General features: G+C 39.8%; 1 protein-coding gene across 3 annotated transcripts in view; it reads right to left on the bottom strand.

Moving 5' to 3' along the window:
* Nucleotides 1-24,364: 24,364 nt before the first annotated feature.
* The window catches only part of LOC132840563 (anion exchange protein 2-like), a 28,015-nt gene continuing 24,927 nt past the window's right edge, over nucleotides 24,365-27,452 (bottom strand). For all 3 annotated transcript variants that reach the window (XM_060862296.1, XM_060862298.1, XM_060862299.1), the window contains exons 20-22: nucleotides 26,558-26,727; nucleotides 26,261-26,434; nucleotides 24,365-26,096 (exon numbers count right to left, since the gene is read on the bottom strand). In XM_060862296.1, the coding sequence (XP_060718279.1) occupies nucleotides 26,016-26,096; nucleotides 26,261-26,434; nucleotides 26,558-26,727 (425 nt within the window). In that variant the 3' untranslated portion in view covers nucleotides 24,365-26,015. The remainder of the gene's footprint in view (nucleotides 26,097-26,260; nucleotides 26,435-26,557; nucleotides 26,728-27,452) is intronic.

Here is a 27,452-nt window from a genome sequence, read left to right as displayed (position 1 = left end):
GGAATCTTGAATTATTCTGTCAAAATTTTATGTGCACTGCAAATATAGGGTCCCATCCTGCCTTGTGTTAACATTTCAGGCTGGTTCAGCATGATGGTTTAGCGGTGTAACGCTAAAGGGGAATGTTTTCATGGAACGTTCTGGATTGTCATTAACACGTTTGTTCCTGTTAACATTTACAGTAAACTGTCATTACTATCTGTTTCTTTTCCTTTCTCCTGCTTAAAGTTTATTTTCTCTCCATTGAACAGACATTGGAGTCGATGAACGCGTATACGCGTTTTGTGGCATAATCTCCTGTTAAGGCCGAAATGAACTTAAATTACACTTTCAGTTTCGATCGTACAGACAAGAGCAATACATCAATCGAATCTGTAAAGGGTCTACTTTTATTTTTATACACACATAATAACAACAAAACACTGTGCTTTTGTAAAATAAAGAAAATAAACAGAGTGCGTTCTCTGCCATCTCGGTCTCGGTCACCACTCTTCACAGACACATAAATAAAACAACCCGAATCTCAGCGAATACTTTCCTCAAATACATGATAAATATATGCATAGAAAGCTTGAAATGTCTAATTTTAAATAAACAAATTCAAGTCAAAAACAAATAATCTATTTTTATGTAATCCGTAAGAAAGTAAGGAGTGGTCCGGTTTCTCCTGTTTCGCCTATAGCTAATGTGTTCCCGCCTCCGTCTGAGAGCGCTGTTCATATGGAAATTAACTGAGGTGATTCACGTACACGCCTCCGAGACACAGGAATGACTCAGTACATGAAATCCGAACCTGTGTGCTTAGAAATGCCTTGGAAAAACCTGGCATGTGATGTTCACTTGTGTGTTCAGCTGAAAGGGAACTGTTTCCTAGATTGGGACAAAGATGTATAACTGTTCAATTCTGGGTACTATGTGACAGAGTACAAGAATACAACAGCACTGTTTGGTTTTTTCTTTTTTTACACATTTTTAATCATTTGATGATGGAGCATCGCTCTGGTTCACATTCCTGTAGCTAGGTGTGTATACTGATTGCACAAGCCATCAAAAGGTATCACCTGTTTATGTTAATTACTGATGGGATGGCAACTCAAATAACCCACTAAGACCAACACACACTTTGAACTGGACAGGCTACAAGAGCAGATAAACTTCTTTCAGAGATGTCTTATTAGAGAAAATGATTCAACCCCCGCTTTTGAGATTTCAGCGGTACTTGTGAAACAAATTGCCACTCTTTTGATTATAAACTTTCACATTCCTGCATCTGGGTGTGCGTGCATGCAGACTGACTTCAAAGTCATGAATAGCTTTGATGTTAATCACAGCATGAATCTGTTTTCTTGTTTTCTGCATTAATGCACTTTGCCAGAGAGGTGCAAACTATTGGCCTGCCTTATTAAGAAAACGCAGGTAAAAAACAAAAAAAAATGCAATGCTCATTGTGCGATAAATTAGTATTACAGTAAACTGATAAAGACAGAGCAAGGCTTTTTTTCCCCATTTAACAGTCTCTGGTGAAGTACATCCTGGTAAAATACATCCAGGATACAATAACACAAATAACCACTCTAAACATGGTGAGCAGAAAAGCATCTCAACACACACACATATTGAACCTTGAAGTATCAGCAGAAAACCACACCACTACCAGCTACAGTGATCACAATCTCATAGAAACTAGATACTTCAATGTTTGAAAACACAGGCTATTCTGAGGAATCTTGAATTATTCTGTCAAAATTTTATGTGCACTGCAAATATAGGGTCCCATCCTGCCTTGTGTTAACATTTCAGCCTGGTTCAGCATGGTGGCGGTGTAACGCTGAAGGGGAATGTTTTCATGGAACGTTCTGGATTGTCGATAACATGTTTGTTCCTGTTAACATTTACAGTAAACTGTCATTACTATCTGTTTCTTTTCCTTTCTCCTGCTTAAAGTTTTATTTTCTCTCCATTGAACAGACATTAAAAAGCCCACAGCTTGTTGTGCTACTGAGAACCAGGAAAGTCCTGAAGAATTTCCAAAGCAGTTTCAAAGCGGCAAAACACATTCAGACTCACCACTCTGACTGACCTTTTTGCAGACCAAACCACTTCAATAATTATTTGTTTTTTGCTCTTAAATATCAGCAAATTGTACCACTCGGTCAGATTCAAGAATACAACAGCACTGTTTTGTTTTTTCTTTTTTTACACATTTTTAATCATTTGATGATGGAGCATCGCTCTGGTTCACATTCCTGTAGCTAGGTGTGTATACTGATTGCACAAGCCATCAAAAGGTATCACCTGTTTATGTTAATTACTGATGGGATGGCAACTCAAATAACCCACTAAGACCAACACACACTTTGAACTGGACAGGCTACAAGAGCAGATAAACTTCTTTCAGAGATGTCTTATTAGAGAAAATGATTCAACCCCCGCTTTTGAGATTTCTGCGGTACTTGTTAAACAAATTGCCACTGTTTTGATTATAAACTTTCACATTCCTGCATCTGGGTGTGCGTGCATGCAGACTGACTTGGCTAAGCTTCAAAGTCATGAATAGATGACTTTGATTTTAATCACAGCATGAATCTGTTTTCTTGTTTTCTGCATTAATGCACTTTGCCAGAGAGGTGCAAACTATTGGCCTGACTTATTAAGAAAACGCAGGTAAAAAAAAACAATGCAATGCTCAGCCATCATAAATGAAAACAACCAGGAAGAAATTCTGATGAATAATTATTCAGAATAAACACCGGGTTTGCTAAGAAGTAAAAACAGGATCATGCTTATACAATAACAAAAGTCACAGAGCCATTTAGTAGATTTATAGTCCTGTCATTATGATAACCTTTTGTATATTATGTGGAGTGAAAATATTACAACAAATATTTTAATTATTTGTTACCTTCTGCAGCATTTCCAATCATTTTGCATCGAAAACTAATAAACAATCTAGATTGATCTGGAGATGTGTCGTATTGAGTAGCTACTAGTAAGAAGAGGGCTATAGTGCCTGAGGAACTACTAATATGGATCACTACAGGCTTTTTTAGAAATTGTAAGAGGGTGATGGTAAAGCAGGGCAACATGGTGGCTAAAATATGTAGGGTGGATTTTCATATGTTGCTTGGCTTATTCATTCATTCATCTTCTACCGCTTATCCGAACTACCTCTCTTTCTCTCTCTCTCTCTCTCTCTCTCTCTCTCTCTCTCTCTCTCTCTGTGTGTGTGTGGCCTGCCAGTGAGCAATGAACATACGACAGTTCTTTAAAAGAAAAAAGACAGAATCAGGTGAAAGACTAGGGACAGTCCATAATGATCTTGTGAAAGGAATTTGTCATTTAATAAAAAGTTAAAAGCCCAATAATACTAATAATAATAATAATAATAATAATAATAATAATAATAATAATAATAATAATAAAAATAATAATAATAATAATAATAATAATAATAATAAAGACATTTAAAATGACACGCCTCGGTGTGCCTTTTGATCATAACCTTAGCTTCAGCACCCCTGAAAAGGAGCTCAGCACCCCTAAAGCTCTGACCCTAGAATCGCCCCTGCTGTGTAGATAACAATATGAAGCGGAGTTATCCATCTGGCCATGAAAAGTGAAAAAAAAAGTGGACCAGTACAAAAAGTAGCGTGATAGAACTCCTAAATGACAATGTTTATAGTCTCTCAAGGTTACAACAACGTTAATGCAATATGGAAACCAATGGATTTACATTGGAATGAGCATAATGCCAGGTCAATATGAATGCACATTCCTCAGTAAATAATAACCATCAGGGATCAAGTATTGCTCTAATGCATACTATAAAACACAGTGACACTGTATGGCAAGCATTTTAGCTTTTATACATTCACATGATATGGATTTTTGATATCAATTCAGTTTTCAATACTTAAAATGTAAATATTAAGAGTGTGATTTCTAGTAGTAACCATATTTTTGACATCAGCAATTACGATTTTACACTAGTAAAAACGCAATTGCTGATATCTGCTATTGCATATTCACTAGTTGAATATTGCAAGAGCCAAGTCATATTATAAATAGTATTTTATATTTTAAAATGGATAAAGAGGAATCTGAGGGAGGCAGTTTAAGTGGGGCCTAATGCAGCTTATAAAATGAATAATAGTAGTTATCTAAACCTTACAGGTGCTATGCTGAAATTTGTTAGTAGAGGAGATGCTGTCAAGTGTGAATGTGTGGCAAATGGTGAATGTGTGGCACATGGCTCACGGGTCAGGTAGGAGGGCCCCTTAGCAGAATTTTGCTGAGGGCCCCAGGGAGGTCAGGATCGGCTCTGTCCCCGACACTAGACTACCACATCCCCAACACTAGGCTACCACATCCCCAACACTAGGCTACCATATCCCCAACACTAGACTACCACATCCCCAACACTAGGCTACCACACTCCCAACACTAGCCTACCACATCCCCAACACTAGACTACCACATCCCCAACACTAGCCTACCACATCCCCAGCACTAGACTACCACATCCCCAACACTAGACTACCATATCCCCAACACTAGACTACCACATCCCCAACACTAGACTACCACATCCCCAACACTAGGCTACTACATCCCCAACACCAAGTTTGGTTTCCCGCTGGTGCTGTTTTTCCAAGTCCAAAGACATGCATTGTATGCTGACTGGAATCTTTAAGATTGTTTGTGTGTATTTACCCTGTAATTGGTTGGTATCCCATCCAGGGTATTCCCTGGCTTGTGCCCCTGGGATGGACTCCAGGCTTTCCGTGACCCTGTGGTCCGAAATTCATTCTGAGCCTGCTACAGACAGATTACATGAAAACTACACACATTACTTACAAATACACTCCTTATCGCACATCTTATCTAGGCATACATCATGCGCTGCAGACTGTACAATATACACTAATACAAAATAAATATCCGTAAACACTAAAGACTACATCAACCTTGAGTAAACACTATATTACATAATACAAAAGATAAGAGTGATCTCTGTTGAACGTAACTAAACTAAACAAACTATGATGACTTTTTAGGGGTAAGTAGGACACACAAAGTTCATCATCACTGTTTCCACATATCTGCAAATAAATTATATGTAACTTTTCTTATTTCAGGGGACACCTGACCATCATGCACATTACTCTAACTCTTTGATTGTGGCTAAGGGGGATTTCGATTTAATTAGTCTTAATCACCTGCGGTGATTGTTAGATGAGGAGATCTGTGGTGCAGTTAGTGCTCAGGTAATCCCAAAGATTTTCAGTGGGGTTGAGGTCAGGGCTCTGTGCAGGACACTCAAGGTATTACACGCCAACCTTAGCAAACCATGTCTTCGCTGAGCTTGCTCTGTGTACAGGGGAATTGTCATAATATATTTGAACCTCTTATTTCCAGTGAAGGAAAATTGTGATGCTACAGCATACAAAGACTTTGCAACTGTGACCTTCAAATCTGTGGTAACTGTTTGGGGAAGCTGTGAAGATTTGAAGAGTTAATTTGAAGAGGGAAGAAGTAAAAGCTTTGTTCATGTACCCAAACCAGGCAGATTGGTAATGGTGGAGTTAGAACTCCTTCTGATTTATAGAACAAAGCCATAACCACAGAGGCTACTGAAGATACATGACGTGTAGAACAGGGTCCTGGTGGGTCTTAATTAATAAAGTTTTTATTTAGTTTGACCCTTTAGGTTACACACTTACTGTGTTGGCTGTGTTTTACATTACATTCTTTTTTTCTGCACTTTTATACCCTTTACATACCTACTACTACATACTTTATATAACCTGTCTTGTAGTAAGGGTAAGTATGAGGAAGTTTGTTTCCCTTGAACATTATCTTTTAATCACTTTTTGTCAAGCATAATATATTCTGACTTAGTTATGCTAATTAATTCACGAAAACATTTCATAACAGTGACATAGAATTTCTCCACGTTTATAAGTTTTTTTAGTGCAGATGTGGTTTAATCCAGACTTTGTTCAATTAAAAACTGCAGAACTCCGTGCCACCTACAAAATTAACACCCAGGCTCTTTCACAGCCCACTCTTACAGTTTATAAGGACTCTGAACACATACACAATTGTGTTTATATGCATTCCCTTTTGTTCCAGTTAAACAAGAGATCAGGAAGAAATGAAAGATTGCCAGAAGCTATAGAGGAAGGGGAGATGGAGTGGAGGTTATGACAGGTAAGAGAGAGAGAGAGAGATGTCGAAAGTAGGTTTTAGGTAGGATAGGGATAGTGAAGGATACAAGGAGATGATTAGAGATGTGAAGTGGGGTAGGAGTCATGTCTGTAGGTCGGGTATGACGGGTGAAATCTAGGTCCAGGGCATTTTCTCACTTGTGTGTGGTAAGGCAGCTGGTGAACGTCAGGGAGAAGAAGTCCAGAAGAGTCAGGAGGCAAGAAGACTGAAGCTAGTTATAGAGAAGAAATCATCAAGCACTACCAGAGGGGTGCTTTCAGAAGGTATATGCACTGAGCAATGTGTCCCTATCTACCAGGAAGTCTCCTAGGGGAACAGGAGGGCAGTACAGTAGATGACAATGATGACAAGATTGATTGGAGAGGTAACTAAAATGGCATGAAATTCAAAAGAAGAGATGGTTCCATGAGACAAGGGGAGAGGAATGAAACACAATCTGCTTGACAACTGTAGACCTGTACCACCACCCGGGCCTGTTTCTCGTAGTGAGTGAGTGAGAGAAACCATAGGCAGAGGATAGAGCAGCTGGTGTAGCAGTGTTCTGTGTACTGTAGATTTCCAGGTCTCAGTCAGCACCAGAAAATCAAAGGAGTAGTGTGTTTTTAAAGCCGAAATAAAATCAGCTTTCCTTACGGCAGGCTGGCAATTACAGATCCCACCTATCTCCACTGTTTGAGAATGAGACAACAGAGGATTGTAGATACTAGAAGGTTACTGGAAATGTGACCTCTGCTCTGTGGGTGAGAGTACCTATGTCTGTAAGAGGTGACTACAGAGATGAGTTTGACAAATGTGATTTTGGAAAAGAACAATAGTAACAGTACTAGACACTTATTTAGAATGTGTTAAAAAGGTGGATACTTGGGAAAACCTTAATATAAGTGAATATATTGAGTATATATATATATATGAATATAAATGAATAAGCCCTGCCCACAATTCAAACCTGAAGGGAGACTGAAATTACTCCTGATTAATCAACTGAGAGAACTAATAAGCATAGACCAACACTATCGGATCAATACTATACAATATTACAAAATTAAGAAAAAAAACAATAACTCTTGATCCAACTTAGTTAAGCAGAAAGTGTCTTGTCAATGTCTGAAGCACAAATGTCTGAATCCTCCCTTACCAGAAGACAATATATTCAAAGTACAGAGCTTAAGCACACGGTATGGTTTTTTTTATACTACGATATTACACAGTACTTTATGTTAAATATATTAACAGTTGCTTACTGTTGCCATAATTTATTTCTTTATTTATTTACTTTTTAACAAAGCAGATTTTTTTTTAAATTTATTTATTTATTTATTTATTTATTTATTTTTTACTAATTTTACAGTACATACAAAGCTGTCTGCATGTCAGGCGCCAGTAGCTTAATCAGTGGTGGCCGTGTCGGAGAGTGTGAAAAAAAGATGAGCATTCCTGGTAAGAATTATCGGGTATGATCAGTGATAATGATCAGCACGTTATGCATACAAAACCCTACAGAGATATTGTGGTTTAACACATCACTGACCATCACAACAATATCTCTGTAGGGTTTTGCATGCATAATGTGCTGATCATTATCACTGGTGGCCGTGTCGGAGAGTGTGAAAAAAAGATGAACATTCCTGGTAAGCATTATCAGGTATGATCAGTGATAATGATCAGCACGTTATGCATACAAAATCCTACAGAGATATTGTGGTTTAACACATCACTAACCATCACAACAATATGTGGGCCTTTCCCTGAAATTTCACTCGCACATGGCAGAGGCAGGAATTGAGCCTCCAGCCCTGGAGAAGTGGGACAAAATGATAGCCACCAAGCCACCATGTCCCTTCCCAAGAACCTATTTTTTATTGCAAAGTTAGCAATAAATTAATTTAAATTAAGCCAGAAGCATTCCACATGACTAAAAAACTGTTGTCAAAAGGACATTATTTACATTTATATTATTTACTTAGTAGTGTCATCCAAATGAGGATGGGTTCCCTTCTGAGCCTGGATCTTCTCATGGTTTCTTCCTCATATCATACAGTAGATTTTTCATTACCATCACCTCACCTGTCTCTGTACTTCTGTAAAGTTTAATAAGAGATTTAAAAGTGCTATACAAATAAAAAGTGCTATAAAAATAAACTGAATTGAACTGAATTGCAGGTGAACGCTTGGTCAGACTATCGTTTACAGCATAGACAGGTTTTGTATATAGGAGAGAGTTGTGCACATATACAGTATGATGAACTGTTATGGCTTGATATGAAAAGCAAATAGAAAAATATCATCTTGGAGGATATCCAGAGTGCTGATTCATAATCTCGGATGGAAGCCCTCACTCACTCACTCATCTTCTACCGCTTATCTGAACTACCTCAGGTAACGGGGTGCCTGTGCCTATCTCAGGCGTCATCGGGCATCAAGGCAGGACACACCCTGGATGGAGTGCCAACCCATCGCAGGGCACACACACTCTCATTCACTCACGCAATCACACACTATGAACAATTTTCCAGAGATGCCAATCAACATACCATGCATGTCTTTGGACCAGGGGAGGAAACCGGAGTACCCGGAGGAAACCCCCGGGGCACGGGGAGAACATGCAAACTCCACACACACAAGGCGGAGGCGGGAATCGAACCCCCAACCCTGGAGGTGTGAGGCGAACGTGCTAACTACTAAGCCACCGTGCCCCCCCTGTTATAAGCCCAATGTTTTTTATAATATAATCCAGAATTTGGGTTGTAAATACACACACACACATGCTAACGTGCGAACGTGCTAACCACTAAGCCACCGTGCCCCCTCGGATGGAAGCCATTCCAAATTTGCATTATAGATTATATATAGATTCTATGAGTTTTTTCATTGCTTGCTTTCCTCTTTCCCTTGATTTACCTTCCTTATATTGATTTTATTTGATGTGCCATTGAGTTTCTTTTTCTTTCCAAGTAAACTTTTGTCATTCAGGTGAATGACCTTGTTACCTTGTATTTATTAATAAACTGTTATTTATACTTTAACAGCACAGTATGATTCTATTTGAACCTAATGAACATACAGTATTATGTTTTTTAATTTGTCTACTAAAGTAATATAATAATTAATGTGCAGAAGATATCAGGAACACATTCATTTTTAACATACTCAAACCAGCCAGTCTGGCACCAGCATTAAGTACATTTTTCCTCATTCTGATGTTTTGAGGAAACATTGACATGGTTTGCTGATTAGATAACGTGGGGTGAAATTTTTTTATCCAGCACAAGGTCTTATCCTACACAAGGTCGTGGGGAACCTGGAGCCTACACCAATGGGCCTGAGATACAAGGTGGGGAGCATACTGGACTGGGTGCCTACTGAACTCATGCTTATTTATATGCTTATTTACTGTGCTTCATTAAATTCACACGGTAAGTAAAGTGCCTGTATTTAAGTACGACAGTAAACAGTCTAAAGTCTAGCAGTAATTGTCTGTGATTCAAATTGTCAGTGTTCTCAATTTTGCATTCACCCTCACCCCTGGCAGACTACAAGCTCATATAGAGAGGATGTCACAGCTATTCATGGCTAGGATAGTTTATGTAAAACACAAACATTTACATTTCTTCATGTGCTTTCTTAAGATATTCCTTTGCCTGAAGATGTGTGTGTATTCAGACCAATTCCTGACTATGTAGAAACAACTAGTGGTGGGAAAAAGTAATCACCAGCTGTCAATCATACAAATAATTAAATAATTCCTGATTGTTCTCAACAAGGTGCAGCCAGGTAATGGAGACAAAATATAAAAATCATAGACACGTTCCAAGATTCATTGGAATGATGCTTGACAAAAAGCTTTGCACAATGCTGAACATGTTTTTGCAGGAATCTATTTGTTAAGAGACTTGATCACTATGACCACATCGATTTTCTTTGCCTCTGCCTCTTTTTTGTGTTTCTCTGCCAGCAACTTGCCCTATTTTTGGAGAGGCCAACACAAGACAAACACTTTGTTATTTGATAGAGAAAAAATACATGTACTGAGGAATTTGACCTCTTGGTTGGGTCTCCTTAATAAATTCACTCCTCAGCCAGTCACTGACGTTTGATGGACTATTTCCTCTAGACAAAGTTAAATTTGTGCCATATTCTTTCCGTTTTTAAATAATACATATATTCAATGTTTTCAAAATTTTTTATATACAAAACCCTGACGAATGCTTTCCCAGAACTTCCAGTCCAGAGCTTATTTTGATATCCCTTTTTCCATCTTATCTAACATGCTGTTTATTCTTCCAGGAACAAGTGTTATGTTAAAAGCATGTGACAATTATTGCATGCTGTTGGACTACATTCAGTGGATTATCGTTTGAGCAAAGCAGGTTAGCTCAGAACTACTTTAATGGTTTCATGACTGGTGAATACCTAAGAGCAGAGTTTAATATTTGTAAACAATTTTCAAACCTTCACTTATTTTATTTACAGGTTGTAACACTACAAACTAATGACAAGTTCAAGGGGTGAATACTTTATGGAGGTTATGACAGGTAAGAGAGAGAGAGAGATGTCAAAAGTAGGTTTTATGTCCCTATCTACCAGGAAGTCTCCTAGGGGAACAGGAGGACAATACAGTAGATGACAATGATGACAAGATTGATTGGAGAGGTAAATAAAATGGCATGAAATTCAAAAGAAGAAATGGTTACATGAGACAAGGGGAGAGGAATGAAACACAATCTGCATAACCTCATATTTGAGGTTGTAAGGACATTTATTAATTAAGCTTCCTCGAAATAAACTGGAGTGGTAGATCTTTCAGGAGTAGATCTGTGGTTTGTCAGGTTGACAGCTCTCTCTTTACATTTAATTGTCCATCCATCCATCCATCTATCCATCCATCCATCCAGAACCTGGGGTCTATCCCAGGGGAGTCATCACAAGGTTAGGGACACCCTGCACACCAATGACCAACACATCAAAGACGCAATCACACACTAAACATACCGATCGTACCGTTCATTCCAGATTTGTTCAGTAGGCTTGAAGTAGGGGCTTGAGTTCTTCCGCAGTCCTGTGTACATGCTCTGACATGTCTGGGCAATTATTTGTCTGTCACTTTGTAACGTGGCAATGGAGTAAGGCTCTTAACCGTCAAATGCACAGTTGCTTAAATTATATAAATGTCAGTTGTTCTGCATAAGGGCTACTGCTTTAGGCCATAAAGTAAAGTAAAACTGTGATGGTGTGGTGGTCATGCATATGGGTGTAATAGTCAGGTGTGCACAAACATTTGGCTGTAAAGTTTACAATACTTCTTTAGACATCCATTATGAGTATCTCAATAGTTTTACCTTAGTTGACTAGTTTCGTCCTAGAATTTCTCTTCTTATTCAATGCTCTGACTTAATAGCCAGCAGTAACCAGTTAAGTCTTTTTAGGCCTAAACTTCATTTTTAAATCCAACCAATTAAGGTTTTCTTTTCAGAAACAAAACTGTGGGTTTACAGTTATCTCATTTCCCTCATCTGCTTATCTGAAACCGTGAGGCCGAGGCTGATCATGCAGTAATTAAATATTTAGCCTCATACACTGATCATAATTCTGCATTTATATTAAGTGGCTAATGATTTAATATCCCGCTGTTGTGTGTGTGTTTCAGAGGAATTAGTTTAACCCTTGTATGGTGTTCGTATTTTTGTTACTCAGCCAGTGTTCGTGGGTCTTCTGGACCCGCTGCATTTTTAGGTTTTTAATTCAACACAATCAAAAATGTTATGTTAAAATACTGTACAGATGTTTACTTCATCCCAATTACAAGCAATATAAACAGCATATATGGTTAATATTTGCCCTTTAATTTTATTATATCATATTTTTTTATTAAAGTGCTACTCGTTTTTTGTTGTTTTTTAATAAAATGTAATAATAAAAAAATAAAGAAAATCAAATTTATTCAAGTTATGAGTGGGAAAAATTCAACAAAAAAAACAAGGAAGCAAAGTTTTTCAAAACTATTGATGTTTATGAATATGGGTCCCACAGACCTGAACAACATACAGGTGTTAATCATTCAGTTTAAATCTATGTATATGCGCCCTCTAGTGGCCAGAATTCTAATTCTTATTCTAATGAGTGTGCAAAATGAAGCAAATGACTGTGATACACGACACATAAACTCAGACACAAAATGTAACTAGGTATTTACTAACGAAATAAATGCTCAGTGTCAGTTTGAAATGGTCCCCAAAAATCTTTTCCATGATTAAGATTGGCTAAAGTTAGTTAGCTAGCTTGATATTTATCTACAATTATTATGTAAAAAAAAAGTGTGACATAATATGGTACTAAAAGTTCACAAAGAAATCAGCATTACTTGCTAGCTAAACAGCACAACTTGAAAGAGTTTTGTAAGGCTCGTAATTATATGAAGCCAGGAACAGGATACTGAAATGAAACGTATTTCAAATTTATTGAAATATATATTTTTTTATTGTTCAAGACTACAGAGTAACAGTGAAAGAGAATATATGTACTAGTGGCCTGTAGCAACAGTGGCTAATTTAGTGTTAGGCTTACATTTAAAGATTTGTTTGTGAACTGTGAAGTCGTGGTTGATTACATGGTATTTTTGATATTAATGTGAATTGAAAATTTAAGAGAAAACATGCCATATTATCTATCCGTAGGCCAGAAATAACAGCGGTTTTCAACACAAGATGGCGGAATTGAGCTAATTAGCCAATGCCAGCACTAATAATCAACAGTAATAACAACAGTAGTCATTTATCTGTTGTAAAAAATACAAACGACTTTTGCAATGAGAATTTCATATTTAAGAAGAAATGTGTGACAGGATACGTTGTGTTCTTATTTATTCCTCTTTACGCCGAGCAGTGTGACGGACCCAGCACTATAGCTCATTTTTTCACAAGAATCCCTTCTTGTTTTGATCATGTCCTGAAATTATAACACACACACACACACACACACACACACACACACACACACACAGTACAAGTCAGATGCTAACTACAAATTGTTAATATAGGCTAACTCTCAAAATAAAGCTAAACACAAGCTAGTGTTATACAATTGAGCATTAACTAAAAAAAAAATAGTTGCTATGTTTTAAGCTTAATTTAACTTCTGACGGTTGAACTCTTCTGATTTAATGCTATTAAGCTAGCTGAGAATTTGCTAGATCAGGAAATGTATGCACCAAAACACTGCAAATCTTTACATTTAATTTAATTAAATGATATTATATACTACCAAATGCATCAAAAGTAACTACTAAATGTAACATGCACATTTTGCTCTGTTGACCTTTGTGAGTGATGGTTTGTGAATGCAGTGGATGTACGGTTTGGGATTTTCTTGAATCATATCGTGATAGGTTTTGTAGCAGGTCATACAGTCTATCAGAGGCTGGGGAACAAAAAAAAAACACAAAGCATTATTCAGAATTAAGAATTAATCTGGATTACATAATATGCAGAAATTACACATCTGGTGGTGCCTGTGTGAAAGGAAAATCGACTCACTCTGTCGTTTCTGAATGCACACTTTTTTAACTCTTCAGCTGCAGTGACTTTAGAGCATCGAGTGGGCTTCAGGTAGAAGTGATGAGACAGGTATTTCACTCCAAATCCCGCCTGATATTAACACAAAATGTTGCCTGTGTTTACACTGATAACCAATTCCACATTTTTTCACTTTAGATATATATTTTTTATATTGTAGCGTATTGATAATGTAAACAAATCAAATTAAATTTTTATTTTTACATTGAAAAGGGCCAAATCTTGTTCAAATGACACACAGTAATTGTAGACAGTAGAGTCGATTAAATGAATACAATCATTATGGGGTTGTAACAAAAACTGGACCATCTGCATTATGATTTTTGTAGAACAAGGGTACAATGTCAGTGTAAAATTAAATGCCTTAAAGCAAAGTACAAAATGGCTAAAGACCACAACAAAATCTCTCAACTTTTCTTCAAGTACAGTTATTCAATTACAGGAAAACACGTTTTTTCCCCTCAAGCTCATTTTGGCAGGAAATTGATGTAAAAACAGTAATTGGGTAACATCAGGCAGAACAACAACCAAAAAAATCCACAATAAGATCTGTATTCAGGTCAGTTAGATATATTTACAGGTAGTTACAGACAAATCTATACAAATCAAGAGAAATCAGATTATTATTATTAATTATAGATTAGGTGTTAAATAGTTAAAGATCAGTTTGGAGAAAATGAAGCTTCTATACTCACATCCACTTCAGATTTCTTGAAGCTTCTGAAGAACAGGAAGTGCTGCTGCACACCAGGGTGTGCATTAACCTGCTTCACAGCCAGCTCTGCTCCAGCCTTATAGCCATCCTCGAGTTTCATCAGCTCAGCCTGACCACCAGCACTCCACACACAGCCAAACAGCACAACAACCAAAAAGAGTGTTGCCATCTTACACACGAACTCTCTAGACACTCTCTGTAGTAGGAAAACTTTGCAAGCAGTCAGTTTGACTGGGTTGATGTCTTTGTTACTCCTGAGGGAGTGGAGCGATGAGAACAAAAGAGAAAAAGAAAGAAAGACAAACAGACGTTACAGATTCACCGAGGATTAATTCCATTGGAATCTCAGAGTCAGGGAGAAAAACAGGATAGAGATTATGCAACAGGAAACCCAGAGCTTTCCCCTCCCCCAGTGTCTTTGTCTCCAAATCTCTTTCTTTTCGGAATTCAGTGGGGATTTACTGGTATTCAAGATGCATGTTATACATCACCTCATTCTGTCTGTCTCATTCTCTCTCAATTCCCATCGTTTTCTGCTTCTCTTTGTCCTTTTCCAAGAAATGCAAGCACTTCTTGTAATACTTACATCCCACTTTGTTTTAGCACCATCTACAGTCTAGCAGGATGTATTTGTATTTTATTTTTGAAAGGGAAGATTGTGTTAAAAATATTGGCATTTGGACACAACAATAGGGATAAAAGGGTCTTTATTACTGATGTCATTATCATTAAACATTACAATTACAAAATATCAGTGTGGAAAAAAATGTGTATATATAATTGAGTAAGTAATAATAAAAAAAATCTAACTTGTATTATTTATGCTTGAATATCCTTTATTATTCCTTTATTTCTTAAACACTTCTTTGAATTATTATTATTATTATTATTATTATTATTATTATTATTATTATTATTATTATTATTACTTTGTAACATGAAATCATTTATTCATTTAAAAAAAAATATTTTTATTTATTTGTTGTCTGAAATCTATACATACATAATGTCTTTATGGAAATATTTTTTATTTTTTTTACTGTAATACTTAGTAAGTACTTAAGAGGTAGTTCTTGCTTTGTTTGTTGATATGATGGCACAGTATCCAACAGATTAAGTGTTCTTAATGCTGAATCAATAATGATTAAAATCTTTTGTTCATTTTAGTTCATTCTTTAGTGCATTTTAATGTTCAAGGTCATAGTCTGTTCACTGCTAGTTTGTAGTCTAGCCTGTTTACTATTATGCTAGTTTATGGTTTGTGACTGCAGTTTATGGTTTAGCCTTTTCACTATAATTGTAGTTTATGGTTTAGCCTGTTCACTATAATTGTAGTTTATGGTTTAACATGTTCACTATAATTGTAGTTTATGGTTTAGCCTGTTCACTACAGTATAATTGTAGTTTATGGTTTAGCCTGTTCACTATAATTGTAGCTTATGGTTTAGCCTGTTCACTATAATAGTAGTTTGTAGTTTAGATTGTTTATTCTAATTGTAATTTGTGGCTTAGCCTGTTCGCTATTATTGTAGTTTAGACTGTTTACTCTAATGCTAGTTTGTGGTTTAGCCTGTTCACTATAATTGTAGTTTGTGATTTAGCCTGTTCACTATAATTGTAATTTGTGGTTTAGCCTGTTCACTATAATAGTAGTTTGTAGTTTAGATTGTTTACTCTAATTGTAATTTGTGGCTTAGCTTGCTCACTATTACTGTAGTTTAGCCTGTTCATTATAATGCTAATTTGTTATTTAGCCTGTTTTCTCTAATTGTAGTTTGTTGTTTAGCTTGCTTACTATATTGTTAGTTTGTAGTTATCTTTTAATTAATTTAATTAATAAATTAAATCTTATCAATTAATGATAACCGATCACTGATTATTAGCAAATCAGCTAAAGAACATTACATTTACATCCACACATTGTTAATCTGATCCAGTCGAGGCCAGGAGAGTCATAGATCCACTGCTGAAAGACATTTTTTTACAGTGCTCTGTTCGAGATGACTCCATCTCCTGCAGAGAAAAACAAAACACACACACACACACACACACACACACACACACAAAGTGTTATTAGAGTGTGATGAAAATTTTTAGAGGGTTATATAAAAGAAAACAATATTTGGTTATTTCTTGTATTTTATGTACCTATATGCACTTTGCTTATGATGGACTTTTTACCAAAATCTTTTTTTTTTCACTTGTGTACGTGGCATTCATACAAAGAATTAGTGCAATGCAAAGAATTATGCAAATACATCTCAAGAGCTTAATGTTCATGTCAACCGTTAAAGTATTTCCAAAACTGCTGATATCCTGGGGCTCTCTGACACAACAGGCTGTAGAATTTACACACAGTTGTAAACAACCAACAAACATAATTTTTTGTACGGCAAGAATGGTTTGGGTTGTAAATAAGCTCATATAACCACCTGTAATGACAGGTCATGAGACTGAGGATCCATGTGCACGCTTTTAATACAAGCTCGAGGTACAGACAGGCGTAGGTCAGAATCGGCAGTCACAATATCAAAGGTGAGGCAGAAATCAGAAACGGTAATACAGGCAGAAGGTCGGGGCAGGCGGCAGACAATAACAAAGGGGAGCAAAAACCAAAACAGAGTCAAAACCATGAATACACTGACAGACAAACGCTCAGACCGATAGCAGAGGCAAATCGAGACTTCGCAGAGAAGGGAAGTTCAAGATCCTGTTTTATAGAACACCTGTGATTGGGATCAGCTGGTGGTGGTAATGACAGGAGCGGTGGCTTGTGGGAGATGTAGTTCGGGAGTCGTTAGAACTCGGGTGAAGGTTCCCTCTGGTGGCGGTCAGGAGACAAGGCAGGTGCTTCATTCATAACAGAGCCCCCCCCCGGCGAGCGGCTCCCGAAGCGAGGAAGAGCGCGCCGTCGGGGCCGCCCGCGAGGTCGAGGGGCTGGCTTGTCTGGATGGGACTGGTGAAACTCAGCAGTAAGTGAGGGGTCTAGGATGTCCCGTGCTCTCACCCATGACCGTTCCTCTGGTCCGTATCCCTCCCAATCGACCAGGTACTCGAGCCGGCCGCCCCGGCGTCTGGAGTCAAGGAGGCTGCGAACCTGGTACGCTACCTCGTCCCCGATCAGCAAGGGCGGTGGCGCTGGTGGTTCGGCAGTTTCCTCTCGCCCCCCTCTCGGACCGTCGGCAGGCTTAAGGAGTGAAACATGAAACGTGGGAGATATGCGGTAGCCTGGTGGAAGTGCCAGGCGGTAGGAAACAGGATTCACCTGTCTAAGCACCTTAAAAGGACCCACGAACCTGGGGCTGAGTTTCCTGCAGGGGAGACGGAGTCGTATGTCGCGGGTGGAGAGCCATACCCATTGCCCTGGCTGATAGTCAGGATGTGGTCTACGCCGTCTGTCGGCTTGGCGCTTCTGGCGGCGGATGGCTCTCTGTAACTGGCGGTGTGCCACGCTCCAGGTTTCCTCGCTCTTACGGAACCAATCATCGACGGCAGGTAGATCAGAGGGTTCACCGGACCAGGGGAACAGGGGAGGCTGGTATCCGAGGACACATTGAAAGGGCGTGAGACCGGTGGCTGGCTTGATGAGCGAGTTCTGTGCGTATTCTGCCCACATTAGATATTTGCTCCAGTCAGTCTGGTGATCGTGACAGTAGGAACGAAGAAAGCAAGTGAGCTCCTGCTTGAGACGTTCGGTTAGCCCATTGGATTGTGGATGGTATCCCGAGGTTAGGCTGACGTTCATATTCAGTCTTTTGAAGAAAGCTGCCCACACTCGGGAAGTGAATTGTGGGCCCCTGTCCGAGACGATGTCCTCGGGAATGCCGTAGAACCGGAACACATTACTGCACAAGGTTTCAGCTGTCTCGAAAGCCGTGGGTAGCTTGGGTAGCGCAATCAGGCGGCACGCTTTGGAGAACCAGTCTACGACTGTGAGGATGACGGTACAGTTATCGGACTTGGGCAGGTCGGTAATAAAATCGATGGCGATATGAGACCAGGGCCGTTGAGGGATGGGTAGAGGTTGCAGTAAGCCTGCCAGGAGCTGATGTGATGACTTGGACGTGTTGCACACGGCACACCTCCTTACAAACTCCTGGGTGTCCTGGAACAGAGAGGGCCACCAGAAAGTGTTTCGTACCAGATGGAGCGTGGCTGATACGCCGGGATGACCGGAGCTGGGTGTAGTGTGTAACATATGTAACAGGGCGGAGCGTAAGGTCTCGGGTACGTAGGTTTTGGTAGCGGGAATAATCGTTGGGAGGTGGAGATAGCGCGTTGGCCTGGGAGATCTGGGTCATGATGTCCCATTGGATTGGAGCGATAATTCGAGTCTCGGGAATAATGGCCTCTGTCCGAGAGGGTTGGTCAGGTTCATTACTCAGGCGGGAAAGTGCGTCGGCTTTGATATTTCTCGAACCGGGTCTGTAGGTTACTGTGAAATTGAATCGTGTGAAGAACATGGCCCATCGGGCCTGACGGGGATTCATCTGCTTGGCCGCGCGTAGGTATTCGAGGTTCTTATGGTCCGTAATAACCGTGAACGGCTGTTGGGCGCCCTCTAGCCAGTGTCTCCACTCCTCGAAGGCCGCTTTCATGGCCAGTAACTCACGGTCCCCCACGTCATAATTGCGTTCCGTGGTAGATAGTTTCTTAGAATAGTAAGCACATGGGAACAACTTGTTAGCCGGACCTTGTCGTTGAGAGAGCACCGCTCCGATGCCTGTGCTGGATGCGTCTACCTCTACTACGAACGGCCGAACCGGATCAGGGTGATGCAGGATGGGAGCGGTTGTGAAGCGCTCTTTCAGCAGGTGAAACGCTCGAGTTGCTTCAGGTGACCATGACAGACGGGATGAGGTTTTTTTTGTCATAGACGTGAGTGGCGCCGCGACGGTGCTGAATCCTCGAATGAAGCGGCGATAGAAATTAGCGAAGCCGAGAAAGCGTTGTAATTCCTTGACAGTCTGGGGCCGGGGCCATTTTAACACTGCCTCCACCTTGGACTCGTCCATGGCGACCCCTCCAGCGGAGATGATGTAACCCAGAAAAGACGTAGAGGTTTGGTGGAACTCGCATTTCTCTGCTTTAGCATAGAGCTGATGTTGAATCAGTCTTTTCAGCACTGCACGTACATGCTGGACGTGAGCCTCCATGGTTTCAGAGTATACTAGTATGTCGTCAATGTAAATGATTACCCATCGATCCAGCATGTCTCGGAACACGTCATTGATAAAGGATTGGAACACGGATGGACTGTTAGATAGGCCGAACGGCATGACCAAGTATTCGTAATGGCCAGACTGGGTGGAGAAGGCAGTCTTCCATTCGTCCCCCTCTCTGATGCGGATCAAGTTATAAGCACTGCGTAAATCCAGTTTAGTGAAAAACCTGGCCCGGCGCAGCTGTTCCAGGGCTGAGGGGACCAGGGGGAGCGGGTAGCGGAATTTGACGGTCACGTCATTCAGAGCTCGATAGTCTATGCACGGGCGGAGGCCCCCATCCTTCTTCTTTACGAAGAAGAAGCCGGATGATGCTGGTGACACGGAGTGCCGTATGAACCCTTTTTCCAGTTCCTCCTCGATATAAGTATTCATGGCCTCGGTCTCTGGCTGAGAAAGCGGGAAGATTCTGCCTCTCGGGGGTGTGGCATTGGGAAGCAGCTCGATGCTGCAGTCACCGGGACGGTGAGGAGGAAGCTTGGTAGCCTTGACCTTGCTAAAAGCCTCTATGAGGTCATGATATTCGGCCGGGAGGTCGGGGTTGACGGGAGTGGCCAGCGCGGTGTTTGCGGAGTATAGTGGAAGCAGGGCTTTGGAGGGCTGGTTATGAGGAGCGCAAACTGGATCCCATGATATAATCCGTGGTTCTCTCCAGGAGATGATCGGATTGTGGAGCTTTAGCCATGGTAACCCCAGGATCAGAGGATGACGGGGAGAGGTAATGACGTAGAACCGGATCGTTTCGCGGTGATGGGAACCCACCAGTAGCTCGATCTCTTCGGTGACGAATCTTACCCGTCCTTCCCCGACGGGTCGACCGTCTATCGCTTCGACGGCTGCGGGGACCTCACACTCTGTCACGGGGATGGCATTGGCTTTGATGCACTCCTCTGAAATGAAGTTTCCAGCAGCACCGGAATCAATGAGTGCCTCTAATCCAATACTTCCGCCGAGTACGTTCAGGCGCACGGCGAATCGGGCGTCTGTCTGCGTATGCGAGACGAAACTAGTCACACTCACTAACTTGCTCTCGTTCTGTGGTCTGACGGGACAGGAGGGCAGACGATGCCCGGGCGCGCAGCAGTATAAACAGAGACCCGGTGATGCATGCGACGTGCTTTCTCCGCGGGAGTGAGATGAGCGGATGGGTGGGTGGACGATCGCCGGGCTCGGATCAGATTGTCGAGACGGATGGACAGATCCATAAAGTCAGCTAAACTTCTCCCTTCATCACGACAAACGAGCTCGGCTTGCAGTTCATGGCTCAGACCCTTCCGGAAAAGGAGCTTGAGAGGTCTCTCCCCACAATTTGTCTGAGCGGAGAGTGTGCGGAACGTTAAAGCATACTCCGCTGCGCTGTGACTCCCCTGGGAAATATTCAGGAGACGCTCCTCTGCGCTCTCTCCTCCAGCGATGTGATCAAATACACTGCGGAACTGGGCGAGGAAGTGGCTGAAGGAAGAGAATGCTGATCCGTCCTCTCTCCATACGGCGGTGGCCCACTCCAGAGCCCTTCCGGTAAGCAGGGTGCAAACCAGGGCTATACGGCTGGCGTCGGTGGGATAAATAGCCGGTTGTTGTGTCACAAACAGCGAACACTGCATAAGGAAACCCCTGCTTCTCGCCGGGTCACCGTCGAATTTTTCCGGGAAGGCGAGCCGTGGATTAGTGGCCGCGGGGATCATGCTGGCGGTTGTGGGGATACTTTGCAGGTGCTGCAGGGCTGTGACAAGTTCTCCCGTGAGCGACGCGAGGTGAGCCAGCTGTCGGGAGTGGTCGCTGACTGGCTGAACTTGAGAGACGAGCTGTGAGGCAGCGGCTGGATCATGTGGCGGCGAAGTCTTCTGTAATGACAGGTCATGAGACTGAGGATCCATGTGCACGCTTTTAATACAAGCTCGAGGTACAGACAGGCGTAGGTCAGAATCGGCAGTCACAATATCAAAGGTGAGGCAGAAATCAGAAACGGTAATACAGGCAGAAGGTCGGGGCAGGCGGCAGACAATAACAAAGGGGAGCAAAAACCAAAACAGAGTCAAAACCATGAATACACTGACAGACAAACGCTCAGACCGATAGCAGAGGCAAATCGAGACTTCGCAGAGAAGGGAAGTTCAAGATCCTGTTTTATAGAACACCTGTGATTGGGATCAGCTGGTGGTGGTAATGACAGGAGCGGTGGCTTGTGGGAGATGTAGTTCGGGAGTCGTTAGAACTCGGGTGAAGGTTCCCTCTGGTGGCGGTCAGGAGACAAGGCAGGTGCTTCATTCATAACACCACCCTTGACAAGCATGGTGAGCTGTAAAGCATCTCGGATGCATGTCATCTGGATGTTATTTGGTTTTCCCACCACTTTGTATGACACTATATTTACAGTACAACAAATGTCAATAAAATCCCATTTGATTTTTTGTGTGAAAATAATGGATGTCTCAGATGTACCTTTGTTAGCATGGGTTTATGGACACAGTGTATGTATGTTTTTGGTTCCATCTGAATCTCCCCCTCCAAGGTCTTGTAGCAGACTGCACAGTCAATCACCGGCTGGGAAGAAAAAAAATGGTTATGTATCTCATGCATTATGTGCAATTATGCCATAATTATATTATATTATGTAACCAATTCCAGCATATGAAATTGGATAAAGTGTGCGTATTGTTTGAGGTGGTGTTTATACTGAGCAAACTCAGTCCTACATTCTGTGACACTTCTGTGACTCTGTATTCTCACTCACTCTGTCGTTTCTGAATGGACACTTCTTCAAGTCAGCATTTTCAGCTCCACGAGGGCATTTAGTGGCTTTGAGGTAAAAGTGATGGTAAAAGTAGTTTACATTAAATCCTGCCTGGAGAGATAAAAAAACGAGTAGAGATTCATTAAAACATGTCAAACATCACGAATCACAAATCATGCAGATTTAAAAGACACAAACATTTCTATGTGTCAGATCTTACATGTTTTAAGAAATACAAAATCAAACAATTCATAAAACAAAATCATTTAAAATGCATTGTGAAATACAAAGACAAGAGTTTGTATAATCCCTGACGCTTGGTGGCCTCTGGGGAAATCGACATACAGTAAAGGCAAGCTAAAATAAATACGTTTTGAAAAAAGTATTGATACCTCGATGCTGGACTGTGCTAGGCTTTTGAAGAAAAGGAAGTGGGTCTGGACACCAGTATACGAGTTAACTTGTGCCTCTGCGAGTATCACGCCCTTCTTATAGGATTCTGGGAGCTTTGAGAAATCATTTTGCGCTGCAGAAAAATGAAACGCAACAGCAACAAAAACCACGACATACGGTAACACGGCCATCTTTACACACTCTGAAATGTGGAGCACAGCGAAGAAGCTCTGAGATCAAAACACGTTACACATTAACACAATACTAACATAGAACATCCAGAAGCAGGCATAGATTTGTTGTTGAGATTGGATTGGTTAACATTATGGCCTTTGGTCTGATTCGATTGACTGATAAGGGTCAGCTTTTAGCCATGCTGACAAACAACCCAAGCAGTGAAAGCAAATATGATAGAAAACATTGATTTAAGCAGCAAAGCTTGGGGGATTCTGTTAAAGCTGTATTGATTTGCTCAAAGAATATACACTATTGATATACTGTTTCACATACACTATAGCTCCATGACTGAAGCCAAGTGGTGGACTATCCCCACATCATACAGTAGCAAGATTCTTATTATTATCGTTATTGTCATATTCATATTCAGGCCAGTGGTAACTCAAGGCTCTGGGTTGTTGGCCTAAGGTATGATTCAAGCCCTAGCACTGCAAAGCTGCCACTATTGGGCCCCTGAGCAAGTCCCTTACTCCTCTCTGACCCCAACTTCCAAAGCTGGGATATGTGAATAAGAATGTGTTCTAATGTATATGTGATAAATGATAAAGGAATAAAATAAAAAAACAAATACAGCGTCTTTTCAAGTTACTTTAGCTTTATCATTGATTTTCCATTTTTTTCTAACATCATATAGAAACTAGCATGTTTAGCTAGCTAACACATTCCCTTACCCCTGTGAGCACATTTTTTTTTTTTGAGGCATAACATTAGATTTTTTTTCCTTATTAGCTATGGTTAGTTGATGATCTTGAATTTCTAATGCTAGCATAATATTTAGCCTTATGTTATGTTCGCATTGACGTTTTTGTAAATGTTGTAGATGACTTGATATTAAACTACAAACCTATTTACCTGCCTAACATGTATCACATACAACCTCAGAAGCTAGTTATTATTTATAGTTATTATAGCTTATCACGTGCTAGTTGTTAGTAAATTCTTCCAGTTCTTCCACAAGAGCTAATGAGCCAAAAGTAATGGTGCAGAGACAGAAAGGTGCAGAGACAGATCCAGAATCTGAGCTATTGCAGGAGATGTGATTCATGTGATTATTACCAGCAAATGCGAATATAAAACAGAAGACCAATTAACATTGAAGAATTTAGTGTCTACTTCATCAAGGTTTTTTATACAAAGTACAAAAAAATCTATTTAGAGTTGAGCAAGTTTGAGGGAATAATATCGGAAAGAAAATGAAGGCATCCAATGTTTTTACTGATTGTGTTTAAGAATTTTTAATATGTTCTCTAAAAATAAATGAGAGTGAAAATAATGATATATTTATTTATAACAGAAACAAAACAGGAATGAACACATATTTCATCATTTTTGTATTAAAATAAAAACACAAAAAATTCCATTTCTTAGTGCTATAACAGACAAGAGAAAACAAAATGTTGTGTTGGTTAATAAAATAAACACAAATTAAAGATTGTACTTGTCTTTTACCACCATGATTGCCTTGCATTAATAATAATAATAATAATAATAATAATAATAATAATAATAATAATAATAATAATAATAATAGCTATCATGGACCTGAAATGCTAGATAGCATCATGAATAGATCTATGGCAAGTTAGCTAGCTAACTCATAGCTAGCCATTATCTAAAAAACGTAAAATCTTAAATAAAATAAGGTATTCAATAAGTTTAGAGGCGATCACTGTAAGAATTAAACATCAGCTACAGTGCACAACCTGGACAGCTAACACTGTAACTTGCTGACTTTCATACACACTTTCACACTCTTTGATATACTCAATGTAATATTAAACCCCAAACAACTGAAGTGACGGATACTGTTTATCCTTAATTAGCATTATGTTACTAAATGATTAAAACCATTATTAGATGTGCTGCTACTAGTTCAATGTAGCTATAGTTGTAGTGTCATGGGCGTCTGTAATAATTTAACCATACTATGAGTCACAAGGCTTAAGGATTGTTTTAAAGTAAATATTAGCTAAAAGCATAAGACCATTTCAGTCACTTTCAGTCACGTTATTATTTAATGCTAATTTAGATGAGAAGGTTAGGCTAGCAGGCTATGCTAGATGCTGCTAATAGACTCCCATTTGCTTGCTTCAAAATTATACAGTATTTTCCTTGTTAATGGAAGAAAAAAAATCATCTTGTATCAGCATAAACCCAACATACCTCAGGTTTAGGATCTTTGCCATATAGAAATTAGGAAAATAAACTTACTATGTTGTTGTTTACAGTAATATATGAAAAAGAATACTGACTGAAAACCAGCTACCTATATATTTAAAACATAATTTAAAAACAATTTTATTAGACAAATTCTGTTCATAATCTCTATATTAAAATAATTCAACCGGGGAAGCTTTGGTTACTAATTATTGACAGCAAAGGGGTGGAGTCCTGCACCAAAACTATGTCTAAGGCTAATAAGTCGTAGTTAATTTGTCTTCTTTGTTATCTTACAAACTAAACTGCTAACAATTTAATTATTATTGGCAACAAAGACGTAACACCATTTATTTGATGTTACACACACATACACACACACAGACCCTTAATCAACACCATAACATTAGATTCAAATAAATTCAAATATATTAAAATACATTCAATATTTTCTTAATTGTTAATATTAATGTATTACTTGGTAATACTTTGTTGGGCAGCGGCTTGTTGGTTGCGCTGGTTCTAAGTCGCCTAGTTTTTTCGTTTCGATATGTAAATGTATTGTTGTCATGGCAACAAAGCACGAGATGAAATGGAATATAACATTTGAACTTTTGTGATCTTACAGATTAAGACTGAGCAGCAGCGCTTTCTTCACTCCTATTTCTACTGGCAGTGAAATCGACATGAGTTAAATCCCACTGTGCATGAATGGACAGAAAGAAGAAGAAGATGAGTGTAATAAGCGGAGGTGAATATCACACGGGCATGTGCATCTCTGTGTACTCGTCCACGCCCTCTTTCTCATCAAACGTGGGCTCGGCGTCATCGCCATCAAGCTGCAGAGAGACATGAGATGAGAGTGAGACAACTGTGTCAACTATCTATCTATCTATCTATCTATCTATCTATCTTGTTTAAACAAATAAAGTGGACAGTGAGTGTATGTACTGTAAAATTGTATACTGTGTGTGAGTATGTGTGTGCATGTGTGTGTACTCACACACTGCATCTCACGTGGGTTAAATATCCGTGGTAAGACGAACATCCTTAGCGGGACGGTCAGAATAAGGACGAAGGGGAAAGCGAGTGATGCTGCCGTCGACATGACCACCCACAAAATGGCCAAACACACCAACTGCACCCCAGTGAAGAGGTGCATGCGCAGCGTCCGCACCTGAAACACAGCTCAACACTCAGCTCCTTGTTCAGAGGTCAGTTTAATAATATAAATAATAGTATAATGACAACATAGAGGGTGTGAGCTATTAAACATGGTGTGTGTGTGTTGTGTGTGTACCTTATGGACGTAGATTTCGTCTGGGTGGTATTTAGTTGGCATTAGCAGCAGTTTCATTCTTTCGCTGAGTTGAATACCGTTGAGTGACATGACACCCATATAAAGGAAAATCCCAAACAGCACAGCGAGAGGAATCAGACTCAACACTTTACCAATCACGATAGAGAGACCTACACACAAACACATAAAATACAAAAATATCAGCAAAACACTATTAAGACCACCTGCTGAAGTTCTTGTTTCCTCAGTTCTAATATCCCACTTTTCCTTGTCCTCATAGTTACATTTACAGCAATTGTGACTTACAGTTTTTCAGTCTTATGAGACTTCTCATTTTTTATAGAAGTAAACAATTAAGGGTTAAGAGCCTTGTTTAGGGGCCCAACAGCACCCTGGGATTTGAACTCACTGGTTTAGTCACTGATTGTCTTGATTATAGTTTATTTTCAAGCTAAGCTAGATTTTTTTGCCCAGCTTTAGCCTGGCTCCCTGTTTCTTCAATTTTCCCTCCCTGTTTTCTGGTGGCAAATAAAGATGTTTTGCAACTGCACCCATCTCAGCAGCTCTGTTATGACACGTCCTCATTTTTCAAGTTCTTCCAGATTTCATTTCCAATTTTCTGTTTTTTTTATCCTCTCCTGTCCTGTCTGTTGTTTTCTTCTCCATTTTGTCTGCATTGTTGGTCTACTTTTCTCCCTATATTTTCTAGTTCCCATAGTTCCGCCAAAGTTTTCTCACATTTTTTCAACTCCTTCAGTTTTCCAAGCTTTCCCTTCTTCTTTCAGTTCTCTTATCATTCACCTCACGTTTCCAAGCATATCTAGATATTATGGTTTTGCTAGTTTCCTGATATGTTCTACCTTTTTTACCTTTTTTTTTTTTTTTAGCTATTGTG

The sequence above is a fragment of the Tachysurus vachellii genome, chromosome 25, assembly GCF_030014155.1.
Source record: "Tachysurus vachellii isolate PV-2020 chromosome 25, HZAU_Pvac_v1, whole genome shotgun sequence".
In the NCBI taxonomy this organism is placed as follows: Eukaryota; Metazoa; Chordata; class Actinopteri; order Siluriformes; family Bagridae; genus Tachysurus; species Tachysurus vachellii.
This window is presented reverse-complemented; position numbering and strand designations above follow the sequence as displayed.